General features: G+C 35.0%; 1 protein-coding gene across 7 annotated transcripts in view; it reads right to left on the bottom strand.

Moving 5' to 3' along the window:
• CSMD3 (CUB and Sushi multiple domains 3) overlaps positions 1-15,459 on the bottom strand; it is a 1,668,414-nt gene that overhangs the window by 441,216 nt on the left and 1,211,739 nt on the right. For all 7 annotated transcript variants that reach the window (XM_016431868.2, XM_056823169.1, XM_056823168.1 and 4 more), the window contains one exon: positions 756-947. In XM_016431868.2, coding sequence (XP_016287354.2) covers positions 756-947 — 192 coding nt within the window. The remainder of the gene's footprint in view (positions 1-755; positions 948-15,459) is intronic.

Here is a 15,459-nt window from a genome sequence, read left to right as displayed (position 1 = left end):
TTGTTAGCATTATTTGTCAGATATATCTTCATCATCATCATTATTGTCAACATTATCATTGCTTTTAGTGGTTCTAATAATAATAGTAGTAGTAATAAATAACAGCTAACCAAATATATGGCACATTAAGTTTTACAAAGTATTTTCTTAATATTATCTCATTTGGCCCTTACAACTACCCTGTGAAATAAGTGCTAATACTGGTTGTATAGATGGAAAAAGTGAGGCTCACAGAGGTTAAAGGATTTGGTCTAGTTCATATAGATAGTAAGTGTCTGAGTCTGAATTTGAATTCAGGTCTCTTGACTATGAACCTGAATCAAACAATAACCACATATTTACAAGTAAGATGTAAGTTTTATGGTTTAGAATATTAGGCAAATTAATATTTGTAAATGCTTTTTAGAATTTATACCATTCAATCTATCAATACATTTAAAAAAGTTTTAATCTTTTTCTATTCAGATTAACTTCTTGTAGAAACAGAACCAAGAAGAGATTACCTGTATTCCCTCTCTTCAATACTTCAAATTCAAAATACGTTTAACTATAATTTATAAATGGCAAACAATAAAGTTGTCAAATAAAACAATGAAAACATTTCCTTGGCTATCTGGTATGAAAAAAACTTTCAAAAATAGAATTTAAAATGTAATCAATTTTGTGATTGATAGAATTGACCTTATATGAATGAAAAGAACATGGAAACTTAAGAAATAACCTCATGGGAAAATATTATGTTAATACTCTTTTACCAATACATGATGGCAGAGGGTAATCCCATGCTCTTCTTTCTCCTGTCATGCATTTTAAAAGGCTACTTCCATGGAGGGTATAACCTGGATTGCATCCATAAATGATGGTGCTGCCAGCAAAGTGGCCCTGATCACTGATCTTGTATCCAAATTGTGGAACACCAGGATCCTCACAATGTGAAAGTTCAAAACCTATGAGAGGAATAGAAGAGGATTAAAATACACAAACTTGGAGATTTTTAAAATAACAATTTAATTTTCCTTTTGACAGTCTTTAAAAAGGTTAAAACATTAAATATAGTTTTATACATTTGACACTTTCTTAAATTTTCTGGGCCTATTGGAATGTTAATGTTTTTTATGGAACACTAGAATTTTGTGTATTGCTTTGACTTTACTTGTTGAGAGTCTTTTTTTGATCTATGAGTCAACATATCTATAAGTATGGTCACTCCAAGAATAGTTTATTTAGGGGGCAGCTGGGTGGCTCAGTGGATTGAGAGACAGATCCAGAGACAAGAGGTCCTACATTTAAATCTGACCTCAGACACTTCCTAGCTGTGTGATCCTGGGCAAGTCACTTAACCCCTATTGCCTAGTCCTTACTGCTCTTCTCCCTTAGAACAAATACATAGTATTGATTCTAAAATAGAAGGTAAGGATTTTTTTAAATTAGTTTATTTACTGAGTCCAAGTTGCAATTAGTCCAAGATCCAAGTTAGCATCATTTAGAGCTCTCCTTAAATTCAGAGAAAAATAATTTAAAACAAATTTAGATTCATTTTTTAATATTACCATTAGAAAAAGCCAGAATCTGATCATTGTAGATCTAGAGCTGGAAGAGACATGAGGCCCATGAATCCAACTCAATTATTTAAGAGATGTGGGAACTGAGGCCAAATTACTTTCAGTTACTTTTTTTTAAACCCTTAACTTCCATCTTGGAACCAATACTGTGTATTAGTTCCATGGCAGAAGTGTGGTAAGGGTTAGGCAATGGTGGTTAAGTGACTTGCCCAGGGTCACACAGTTGGGAAGTGTCTGAGGCCAGTTTTGAACCTAGAACCTCCTGTCTCTAGGCCTGGCTCTCAATCCACTGAGCTACCCAGCTGCCCCCTTTTAGTTACTTTTCCAAAGCCAAGTAGATAGGAAGAAGTCATATTTTAAACACATTTTATAGGCTATTATGATTAGATGATCATAAGGAAAAAGACTGAGATTATAGAAAAAAAACCTAGGGGAAAAAAAAAAACTACAGCAGATGAATGGTATGAAACTAATTTGTCCATGCTTTTTTAAGCTAGGACAAAACAAGAGGCAGTTAAGTGGATCAGGAAATAGGAAGTCATGGGTTCAAATCTAGCCTTAAACATTTCCTAGTTTTATGTGACCCTGGGTAAGGGTAAGGGTCTTACCATTCTTCTGCATTAGAACTGACACTTAGTATTGATTCTAAGATAGAAGGTAACGGTTTTATTTTTAAAAAGAAAAAATCCAGGGGGAAAAAAAACATTGCTGAATTATATATATAGACACAAGAAAATAGAAAACCCATCAATAAAAAACCTTGTTCTAAGGTCAGGTTAGAACTTTCCATAATCTCACTTGATTCTCACAATAATCCTGTGAGAGAGTGTTAATATTATCACCATTTTACATATCAGGAACTTAGGCTGATAGAGGGAGGCTCAGTGAAATGCCCAGAGTCACCTGGGTATTAAGTGTCTGAGGTAATATTTGATCCCACATAGTGCTGCCATCAAGGCCATCATTCTATCTTTAAGGGAAAGAGTTTGTTTTGAATGCAGGAAGTGGTGATGAATCAAGTGTCAGCACTGATACCGTGTGATTCTAGGCAAATCATCTCATTTCTCTAAATCTTAATTTCCTCAGAAGTAAAATGATAATAGCTCGACTCAATATACCTCAAAAGGTCCTTGATGAGAAAACACATTTTTCATAATAATAGAAATGGTAACTTAAGTGTCTTAGATAAAGTAAAAACTGGCAGCAATATTAGGAACATTATTTGCAGTTTTCAAGAACAAAAATTCAAAGGCCACCTAGAGAAACAGTGTACTAGACACACAATTAAAAAAAAATAGAGACTGAGTTATGGCTTGTGGCAATAATAAAGACTGTTGAGTTCTCCGATGTCTAGTCTCTTCCTCTATAATTGGAACTAATTATACTTAACACGCACTCTCTCTCTTACTGGATAGTTGAGTAAAATTCAGAAATATCATAAAGTTACCATGATTTGCGTGTCACTATAATAAACCATAGGGTTGGAAAGTTAGAAAAAATAATCCTTGTCCTCAAAGAGCATACATGACTGGGGTAATATGATATATATACTCAAATAAAGGGAAATATACATTAATTTGAGGAGAGAGGGATAACTTTGGGGATTAGAAAAATGTTCAAAGAGAAGAAAAAATAAGAATTTTGAAAGATAGAAATAAGAAAGGAGTGTATTTCAGATAGGTAACAACTAGTGAGGGCAGCGAGATGGAACAATGGCTAGACCCCTGGGCCTAGAATCTGGAAGACTTTATTTCAAATCTGGCTTCAGATACTTACTAGCTGGGTAACCCTGGGCAAGTCACTTAACCCTGTTTGCTTCAGTTTCCTCAACTCTAAGATGAGCTAGAGAAGGAAATGGCAAACCCCTCTAAGCTCTTTGCCAAAAAAAAAAATGGCCTTGGACTAGAGACAAAGAGAGTCAGTAAAGCTTCTTGAGAAAGAGGGTGACAGAAATATCCAGCATAACACAGGCTATGGGAATCCCCAGCTTCCATAAAATCTTTGAGGTTTTATTGGGTAGTGTCCCTGAAATGACAGGAGGAGGTACAGATGGACATAAGATTTGGCTGGATTTAAATATGTTTTATTGCCCCAAATTGAAAGGTTGGTTGGGGCCAGGGACTTGCAAAGTCAGCAAGAGAAGATGGAGCTGAAAGAACAGAGGGTTCTCTCTGGTTTTGACTGAATTCCTAGAAGAGTGGCAGAGAGCAATGGATGATCTGTAGAGGATGAATAACTATACATATACATATAGAGAGAATGTCTATCCCTTCTGGCCAAATGACTTTCTGTTCCCTATCTGTGTGTCTCACTGTGAACATATACATTCTCTGTATGTGTGTATGCACCCAGACATTATGGTGACTTATGAGAAAATATGCCTCCACTCTCAATAAGGGTATCTTGGTTGATAGAAATTTACTAATTTGCTTGTAAAAATAATTTGTAAAAAGAAGTTTACTATTTTGTTTGATTGGAGGTATTTTGCTTTGAACAAATCAGTCCTTCAATAAAATTTAAACTATTTAAGAGAATAAAAAATTTTTTTAATTCTATATTTTCTCAGTGACCAGTCTAACATAATGCTTGACACATATTAGGTCCCAATAGATACTTGCTGATTGATTTTTATTGGCAGTTCATGAATTATGGTTTTGCAACAGCATTGGCCCACAGATTAACTCAATAATGAAATTTGTTTCAGGGGTTTCACGTATGTGAAGAAATCACATTTGTTGTTGTTCATCTTTCATTTGTTTTAAACCCTCCATCTTAGAATCAATAGATTCTACGGGCAAGGGCTAGGCAAGTGACTTGCCCAGGGTCACAGAGCTATGAAGTGTCCAAGTCCAGATTTGAACCCTGTACTTCCATCTCTAGACCTGACTCTCAATCTATTGAGCCACCTAGCTGTCTCCCACTATCCTTCATTTTTGAAGAGGGCCAATGACTTCACAGGGTGATGTCTTGATTTGAGTGAATTGGGTTTACATGAGACAGACTTACACAAAGTCCTGAGCCTCACTCTCATTTCCAGAGTTCGCAAAGTCCAGTAGCAAGCAAAAATCAGGAAGATTGGTGATAGGCCAGGATACAATGGAGGACCTTGATGTCTTTGATGTTTGAACAAGCTCGAAGTGCTCCACAGGGTCTGATTCAGCCATCTTCATGGCTCTTGTAACAAATTATTCCTATTTCCTAAATTATTCCTATTCCTATGCCATTCCACCTTGAAAGTCTTCAAATGCTTGTGGTTTTGAGGCCTGTTGGTTACCCTCATTCTGGGTTTAGCCCAAATACTGAGACCACAGTTCATGTTACAGCTTCTTATGACCACAGACAAGGAATGGGTAAAAGACAGACACTAATGGTGGATGAGCAGCTCTGAAAAGTTAAACACCCCTAAATACCCCACACATCCACTGTGCCTTTCTTAAAGAAGACTAAGATCACACATCACCCTCTATCCTCAGTATTAGAGAATTGAATTTGAGAATGATCTCAGTGTCCATCTATGTCAGCCCATACCCCAAAAGGAATTCCCTCTATCAAATATTACCAGAACTTCAGCTGTACAAATAAAGCCAAACCCCAAAACAATATAATCAAAAGCTTTGAATGAGTCAGAATATTATAACCTTGGAATTTTATTTCAATCAAAGTCTTGTTTTTTAAAGCAAAAATTATAATGAAAACAAAGTTATTATTTTAAATGTCCCTTACACTGATAAAAATCATCACTTGACTTTATGCAATATAATTATCCCATTTTCCCACCTAGCTCCTCAGTCACGATGACCAATAATCATTTATATTATAGATGGAATTCTCAATCAGATACAAGTTCAACTTGATAGTCCCCAAGGTTCCTTTTAACATTGAGATTTTGCAATTCTGTTGTCCTATTAGTCATGTTTGTGCAATGGAAACTATATATTGCATTGGATTTAGGAGTTGGCATACAATGCTCCAATTGCCATTTATGAAACCATAAATCCTAAAAATTTCCTGTAATTTATATTATTTTAGCCAGGATAGACTGAGGGTACTATTAATTTATAATGAGCTAATTATAGTATAATGAGGGAGATACTGCTAGAACCCTTTTTAAAAGAAAGTTGAAAGTAGTAGAACAAACATAATAATAATTAGAAAGCAAAATTAGCTCAATGATCCTGGTGATGGGGGGCAAATAAGAGGGATAAGGTTAATTTTGAGTAAGATGTTTTATTGAACTTAGGAAAAATTGAAAATAGACATGTTTATGCAAATAATATTGACATTCATTAACCCAACAAACTCCATACATTTTTAATGTTGAAGGAATATGTTCAAGCATTAATTTTTCAAGATGATATAAAACAGGAAAAGAGGATTAGGGTAACATCTTCCTATGCAGTAGATGGTCAAATCCTCTTTAAATTTATTACATAAAGTATCCCCTCTCAAAAAAAATCACATTTGATTGCCTTTATCATATTGCCTCAGACATGATAGTTTAGTGTCATATTTAAGGAAATAACTTTTAAATTTCATTTTTACTATCTATATAAACATATGCATATATATATACATACACACAAAATAAAGATGATATAGATCTAGTTCTCTTTCAAAGTTTATTACCAAATTCATCCTTCCTTTATATGAGTGTTCTGTGAATTTTGCTTGCAATTGCTTTTGATGAAATAGAAAGTAGACAGTCTTTGTAAATTAAGAAAACAAAATGCTTTTGGTTGTAAATGAAAATGCACATGGATGATAAATTAAGCTACAAAATACAACAAAATTTAAATCATTGTGGTAGAATTATTGTTGATTTTCCATAAGTATTCAGGGATTGCCTTATCTTTATGTACAATTTCATATGGCAATCTTTCCAACAAAATACTCAAACACATAAAACTGGCAATCAAATAAAGATCTTTATGAAAAATCAAATACACTACAAAAATCCACCAATCAATGTGAAGTTGTTTTTTTTTTACTATCACATTAAGTTTAATATGTGATTTAAAAACTGTTCTTAACAAGTTCATGATTTCCAGTGATAAGGTGAGTGTCTAGGACATAAAATTTACCATCAAATTATGAAATGCTTTCATGCATTATCAATGAAAGATTAACATTTCTTTTGTATTTCTGGCATGCTAACATAAATCAGACAAATGAATTGAAATGTCTTTCTTACATTTCCATTGTATTTCTCCTTTAATGAGTTTTAAATTCAAAAGGCATAAGATATCTGGGATGTTAGGGTTATGAGAATGATGGAAGGAAAAGAGATTTCCACCCAATCTATCTTTTCTAATTAGTGAATTGCACTTGTAAGAAAATATTTCTCTTTCCTATAACATCAATTTCAAGTAATTATACTCCTTTGTGAATTTCATGCTTATGTACATGATAAATAATTGATAAATAAGCATTTATTATACATCTGTAGTGCTCATGTACCAGGGATAAAAAAGGAAAAGCAATACAGTCTGTGTTCTCAAGAAGCTTATGTTTGAAAGGAGGTAAAACAAAGCACATATTGTTACACAGAAAATAGAAAATCATATTGGATAGTATTGATATAGTTCTTCAATGTTTTTAACTCATTTGGTCAGTTCAACAATTATGTGTTGTAGGTACAATTATTATCCTCATTTTACAGATGAGTAAATGGGATAAAAGACGGTAAGAATTTTATCCCAAGTCACACAGTAAGAGTCTCTGAAAGAATTCAAACTCAGGTCTTCTTGACTTCAAGTCCTTAATAGCTACCATTATTTATTTCTTGCAAAGTGCTTAACATGCATATATTATATGATTTTATCCTCACAACTCTGGGTATTAGATAATATTATCACTCCCAATTTATAGATGAGGAAACAGACATATAAATGGCTTGTCCAAAGTCACATGGCTAGTGTTTGAAGTTGGATTTGCACTCAGTTATTTCTGATTCCAAATACAGTGCTCCACCTACTGGGAGTAAGAATGGGGAGCCCCAATCAATTTGAAGGAACAGGAAAATGCTTATATCATACAGATAGTATTTGGCATAGTTTGATATCTCCTAACTCAACATTCTTCCCCTTTCCATTATGCCAAGCTCTATCTAAGCATGTGACATTTTTATGATCCTGGTAGTACCACTGTATTCACAAGATGAAGAACTAGAGATTCAATGAGTCACTGACAAAACTCCTTCCTTGGCATAAGTATGGTAAGAAAAAAAGCAGACAACAGAAAAGCTATTTTCCCTGTTCAGAGAAAAAAAAGTGAGCAGAGTGATAGAGAATGGTCAAAACATAAAACCCCAACAAAGACAGATAAATAGGTGGCTTCATGAAGAGCTAGAGTAAATGAAGTACCTGGAAACAAATAGAAAGAAGAGGCTACATTGTATAAAGATTAGCATCATAATGTTTTATGTACCATTACACTAAAAGTAAGGATCCAGGAGGCAGCTGGGCTGAGCTAATGAGGTGAATGCTGGTCCAGACTCATGGAATTCAAAACCAAAGCCTTCAGGGAACAGAACCCTCTGGAAATGAGCAAAAGCCCCTGAACGCAAGCTTAGGATCTGAAGGAGTCAGTGCCAAAGCAATAAAAAAGGAATCAGAGATGATAAGGGCTATTGCAATTTAACAACATACTTGGACCATGGCAAGCCCTTTGATACTGAAAAATTTCAGGTCAAGGATTAGTTAGCCTTGTGAATAGTTTTATACATTTTGTTATTATCTCTGGTCATACTACCTACTGATGTTATCTAATCAAACTGTTCTCAGTATCTCTGCTCTTATTCTTCCATTAGGAGATTGTCCTCAAGCAAAAGATTGTGAAAATCAAGAGATATTTCAACATTTCAAAGGAAGAACTGGAGTGAGAGCAGTGACTCCATCTGAGGCTACAATAGATACCTCTGATTAGGAGGTTGTTGTGTAGGTCTTCATTGATCTCTAAACTGAGAAAGTTCTTTTTAGGGCCTGAGGGACCTTAGATTGCAGTTTGGGGATATAAGGGGATTATTCATAATTGAGAGGGAATGGGATTGAGACATAAACGTATGTTGATATGGTCTAATCTCTCTTCCCTCAAAAGCCTGAAGGAAAAAAGTGAGTAGCTTTCTCTACATTTCTATAAAACCTTTACCCAAATATTCAAGTTTGCTTGTAATATCATTGATATTAGCAATACATTTAATGATGAATATTCAAAGTCATCAATGCCTGCCCTTTTCCTTCTATCATCTTTTTATTCCAAGGGACCTAGTTAACATACTGGGTGCTTTCCATGTTTTATTCTGGCATAATAAGGATACTAGGGGAGTATTCAGGAATTTATTCTCCTTTCTGTGCTGCATGGGTTACCATTGTCAAAAATTATGACCAAAGTCTTCCAGGTAAACATGGTGGCAGTGTAAACACAGGATTCTACCTCTCCTCATCGCCTACCAATATATACTACCAAAAAAGGCCAAAAAAAAAAAAACCAAATTCATCTGAAGAAAGGGACTCCACAGTAGGGCTCAGCATTGAAGGTACATGGGATTTGAGCATTTCCACACAACAAGGGGGTGAAATAGTTTCCACCAAAATTCAAACTAATCAACTCTCCCCCACCCCACACACAGTGAGGTAGAGTCAGAGGCAGTGAGCTAGAATCAGTTAGCAAGTGAGGGGTACCTCTAGGTCCTTGGCAGCTAAATAAGACCAGCAAAGACCTACCCCTAAGAGCAGCTAGACTTGAGCCTCCAACAGGCTAAAGAGCACACATCTTGGACATGGAGATAGCTCAGACAAGGGCAGTAAAAAGTAGAAGCTGCTGATACTCGAGAGGTGGCCTCAGGCAAAAACCTCACTCCTTAGCTCCATACACAGAGAGTCTGCCCTCCTCATTCAGACGTCTGACTAGAAAGGGGAAGAAAAACCAGCATAGTGATGGCAAACAATGGCAAGGAAAAATAACTTCCCAACACCAAGAAGAACAAGAAGAAACCATTGGCCCTGGATAATTTTTATGGAGGAAAAAATTCAAACTACAAAAGAAATAGCAGAAGAAGATGAACAAATAAATGCATCCAAACCTTTGAAAAAATGGACATGGGCCACAAGCTCTTCAAGAATTTAAATTGTAGCTTATGAGGAAGATGGGCGAATTTTGGCAAGAAAAGTGGGAAATAGTTCAAAAAGAAAATAACAGTTTAAAAGACAGGAACTCCCCATTGGAGACCAAAATTAAACAGCTGGAAGCTGTGAAAAGCAGGACTGACAAAACTGAAAAGGAAAATCAAATGATTATAGCAGAAAATCAAAAGAATATAGTGGAAAACCAGTTTTTAAAGATCAGAATTGGGTAATTGGAAGCCAATGATCTCACAAAACAGTAAGAATTAATAAAGCAAGGTAAAAGGATTAACAAAATAGAAGGAAACATAAAATATCTCACTGACAAGATGATACAACATGAGAACCAGTCTTGAAGAGACAATGTGAGAATCACTGGTCTACCTGAAAACACAGAAATAAACAGAAACCTTGACATCATATCACAAGAAATTATCCCAGAAAACTGCCCTGATGTTCTTGAACAAGAGGGCAAAATAAGACATTGGAAAAAGTTCATATAACACCCTCTACACTAAATCCTCAAAAGACAAACCCCAGGAATTTAATAGCCAAATTCAGAAGCTTCTAAGCTAAGGAGGAAAAAAAAGGAAAAAAGCCCAAAAGAGAAAATTCAGATATCAAGGAGCACCAATCAAGATTACACAAAAACTGGCAGCTTCCACACTAAAGGACCCAAGGATTGGAATATGATATTCAGAAAGGGAAGAGAATTTGATCTTCAACCAAGGATCACGTACCCATCAAAACTGACTATATACTTACAGGGGAAAGTTTGGGCATTCAACCAAATAGAAAATTTCCAAGTATTTGTAAAGAAAAGGCCAGAACTAAGCAGAACATTTGATATCCAAACACAAAATCAAGAGGAACATGAAAAGATAAATAAGAAAGAGAAGGGAAATGGGGAAAATGTTTTTATTTAAATTTTCTTCTTTAAGGGATTCAATAAGATCATATTGTTTATATTAATATATGGGAAAATGTTTTTTGTAACTCTCAAAAATTATATTCACTGTTATAGACATTAGAAGAATCATTCATAGGTAGAGATTGGGGTATCAAGTGGTCTAAGATGACATGCAAAAAAAAGAAAAGGGATGGGGGAATAGAAAATGGCACCAAGAGAAACTTGAAGGAATAAAATAAATAGGATAATCATATCACACAAATAGGTGCATGGGAAGGGGAGATGAACAATATTATTATAAGTAAAGAGGAAGAGAGTGCTAATAGATATTATGTAAACCTTACTTTCAGTGAAATCAATTCTGAGAGGGAAGAGCATCTAGATCCATTTATGCAAAAATGCATAATTTATGCAAAATGTAAATATGTATATAGTTAGTTCTGTAAACCTTAAAATTTCTTAGACTTATAAATGTTGGAAATTTCACCATTGGGAAATTTCATACTTGAAAAATTTCCTACTGATAGTCTATTGGAATGTGAACCCCCCCTTGGCATGGGAGGGTCCTTCTCCTCCCTACTTAAGATTATTTTAGGACAGAAACCTTTTCCTGAACAATGGAAAGGGCTTTGACCTATGCTTAAGCATAGAACAGGAAGTTCTTTGAGTCATGATTGATTTTAGAATTGATACAATAGAGATACTTGGAATGACAGAACCAGGTCTTGGAACTTCCAATCTCCACCCTACTCAGGGTAACGGGATTTAGGAAGGGCTGCAGCAAAAGATCAAGATTTAATTATTTGAGAATATGACCTTCAACAGACATGTGCAAAGGGGCAGACCTCTGGGCGGTCCTGGGTTAAGCTAGAGCCACCATTGGCACAGGGAAGACATGGACAGTGATTGGTAGATGTGAGAACTGAGGGGAGGGAACTTGGATGGTTTCCTTAAAGATAGAGGGGTCTGAGGACTAGGTTGGTTGGAGAGGTTTTGCTCTGAGAGTTTGTGCTCTGAGAAGCTTGCTCTGAAGGAAGATAGAGGTGGAGGCCCCTGAGACTGTTTCTCAATTTTGGTCACGTGAGTGATAGGGACTGATCTCTTTTCTTTGCCTCAGCTATCTAAGGGCTTGGGCCTTTTGGCCCAGCCTAAACAGAGGGGGTATTTAAGCCCTATTCCCTTCTCTCCCCTTTCTCTCCCTCTCTCTCTCTCTCTCCCTCTCCCTCTCCCTCTCCCTCTCTCTTTCTCTCTCTCTCTCTCTCTCTCTCTCTCTCTCTCTCTCTCTCTCTCTCATACCTTTCTTCCTCCTGTTTGTAAATAAAAACTCCATAAAAGGTTGACTGCTGACTTGAGTTTTCATTTAGGAACTACATAGCTGAATTCCTTGGCGACCTAAATTAATATATATCAGTCTTTTAAAGTGATTTCCTTGTCACAGTTCCATAAGGTCTTAGGCAAATAGAAAGATCAATAGATATTTCTATTTGACTGACATCATGATGTGGAACAATGTGTATTGTTATATTATATGTAAATAATTTCTATAAATAATGTATTAGTTTAGTTAACTTAGAGTAAGTAGTATTAGTGCCAAGATTCAAATTTCTTGTAATAGTTTTGTTCAACATTTATTGTACTGAAATTATTATAAAACCCCAAAACTACCCTTGCCCAAATTTTCCTACTAAGAATTCCTTAGAGTAGATTTAGTAAATTGGTAACTATAATATAAATATGTTACCTTGGGAAGGTCACAACAAAAAAGGGGACGATTGTGGAAAGGAAACAAGACTGACAGTTTATGGGGGAAGGGGCCAACTGGGAGTGGCACTTGGGTCTTGTGATTAGCACTTCCTTCCTGCCGGGAGTGGCAGTGGGGTCTGGTGACTAGCACTTCCTTCTTGCCGGGTGGGACAGGCTTCCGGGTGTTGGAGGAGAGAGGAGCGTGGTCAGCCCAGTCTGGAGTGGCATGCTCTTCTTGGTTCAGCCGGAAGACACAGGCCTCTGAAGGTCAGATTTGTTCTTGTTTGCTTTCTGTGTACTGCTAAGATTCTGAATTAGAACAATGAGAGTAGATGGGAGTGGGACAAACTTTCCAACAGCCTCTGGGGCCTGGCCTCAGGTCTGAAGCTGAGAAAAACTCCAATCCCAACTAGTTATTAAACTTTATGTTATTTGAATTCGCAGTCAGATAAGTGGACTATCTTTTCTGGTCATAAAGGGAGCTAAACTTCAGTTTCAGTCATTCAAAGACAAACCTCATTGGACCCCTGCTGTTTCCTCTCAGCAGGGGGCATCTCCTTCCCCTAATCACCAAGCAATATTCCCTCTCTCCCCTCTCTCCTCCATACCCCCATACAAACTTCCCCATTTATCCCCTGTTTTCCAATCTTCCTATTTCCTTTCCCAATAAATATTACAAGGGTAAGGATCAAAGGAGGGAGCAAGATCTATTGGGTCTCAACTGAGAAAAAGAAGGCAGGAGTTGCAATCATGATATCTGACAAAGTCAAAGTAAAAATAGATCTGATTAAAAGAGATGGGGAAGGTAATTACATACTGATAAAAGGCAGTAGAGACAATGAAGTAATAAACATGTATGCACTACATGGTATAGCATCCAAATTTCTAAAGGAGAAACTAGTGGATTTGAAGGAGGAAATGGATAATAAAACTACACTAGTGGGAGACCTGAACCTACCTCTATTAAATCTAGATAAATCAAACCAAAAAATGAATAAGAAAGAAGTAAGAGATTTGAATGAAATCTTAGAAAAATTAGAGTAAATAGATATGTGGAGAAAAATAAATAAGGACAAAAAGGAATACACCATCTTTTCAGCAGTACATGGTACATTTACAAAGATTGACCATGTGCTAGGGCATAAAAATGTGGCAAACAAGTACAAAATAAAGCAGAAATAATTAATGCAATCTTTTCAGATCACAATGCAATAAAAGTAATAATTAGTAAGGGTACATGGAGAGCCAAAACAAAAAAAAATTAATTGAAAATTAAATAATATGATTCCCTAAAATCATTTACTTAAAGAACAAATCATAGAAATAATTAAAATTTCATCGAAGGAAATGACACTGATGAGACATCCTTTCAAAATCTATGGGATGCAGCCCAAACAGTACTCAGGGGGAAATTTATATCCTTGAGTGCACGTATTAACAAATTGTGGAGGACAGAGGTCAATGAATTGGGCATGTAAATTAAAAAAAAAACTTAAAAGGGAACAAATTAAAAATCCCCACATGAAAACTAAATTAGAGATCTTAAAAATTAATGGAGAAATTAATAAAATTGAAAATGAAAGAATTATTGCATTAATAAATAAGACTAGATTTGGTATTTTGAAAAAACAAATAAAATAGACAAAGTACTGGTCAATCTAATAAAAAAGGAAGAAGAAAACCAAATTAGCAGTATCATAAATGCAAATGGAGACCTCACTTCTAATGAAGAGGGAATTAAGGCAATCATTTAACACTATTTTGCCTAGTTATATGGCAATAAATGTGGCAATCTAGGTGATATGAATGAATATTTACAAAATTATAAATTGCCTAAATTAATAGAAGAAGAAATAGAATACTTAAATAATCCTGTATCAGAAAAAGAAATTGAACAAGCCAACAAGGAACTCCCTAAGAATAAATCCCCAGGGCCTGATGGATTCAATAATGATTTCTATCAAAAATTCAAAGAACAACTAATTACAATGCTATATAAACAAGTTGACATAATAAGCAAAGAAATTCTATCAAATTCCTTTCATGACACAAATATGGTACTGATTCCAAAGACAGAAAGGTCAAAAACAGAGAAAGAAAACTATAGACCAATCTCCTTAATGAATATAGAAGGAAGAATCTTAAATATAATACTAGCAAAAAGACTCCAGAAAGTGATCACAAGGTTTATTCATTATCATAAGGTGGGATTTATACCAGAAATCCAAGGATGATTCAGTATTAGGAAAACCATCCACCAAACCAACAAAAATCACATGATTATCTTAATAGATGCAGAAAAATCTTTGACAAAATGCAATACTCATTCCTATTGAAAATACTAGAAAGTATAGGAATAAAAGAGCCTTTCCTAAGAATAATATATAGTATAGATCTAAAACCATCAGCAAGTATCATCTCTAATGGCTATAAATTAGAAGCATTCCCAATAAGATCAGGAGTGAAACAAGGATGCCCATTAACACCTCTATTATTTAACATAGTACTAGAAACACTAGCAATAGCAATTAGAGAAGAAAAAGAAATTAAAGGTATTAAAATAGGTAGTGAGTAGACCAAGCTATCAATCTTTGCAGATGATGTGATGGTCTACTTAAAGAATCTTAGAGAATCAACTAAAAAATTAGTGGAAATAATCAACAACTTTAGCAAAGTTGCAGGTTACAAAATAAACCCACATAAATCATCAGCATTTCTATATATATCTAACACATATCAGCAGCAAGAGTTAGAAAGAGAAACTCCATTTAAAATATCCCTAGACAAGAAAATATACTTGGGAATCTATCTGTCAAGACAAACACAGGAACTATTTGAACACAACTATAAAACCCTTTCCACACAATTAAAACTAGATCTAAATAATTGAAAAAACATTAATTCCTCATGGGTAGGATGAGCTAACATAATAAAAATGACAATCCCATCCAAACTAATTTATTTATTTAGTGCTGTACCATTAAACTATGAAGAAGTTTTTACTGAATTAGAAAAAAAATATATATATATATATATATAAAACAATGCTCATTTGGAAGAACAAAAAACCAAGACTATCAAGTGAAATAATGGAAAAAAAATATCAAGGAAGGTGACCTAGCAG

This window comes from Monodelphis domestica, chromosome 3, assembly GCF_027887165.1.
Source record: "Monodelphis domestica isolate mMonDom1 chromosome 3, mMonDom1.pri, whole genome shotgun sequence".
Lineage (NCBI taxonomy): Eukaryota > Metazoa > Chordata > Mammalia > Didelphimorphia > Didelphidae > Monodelphis > Monodelphis domestica.
Note: the sequence above shows the minus strand (reverse complement) of the source record. Positions and strands in the feature narration are given on the sequence as shown.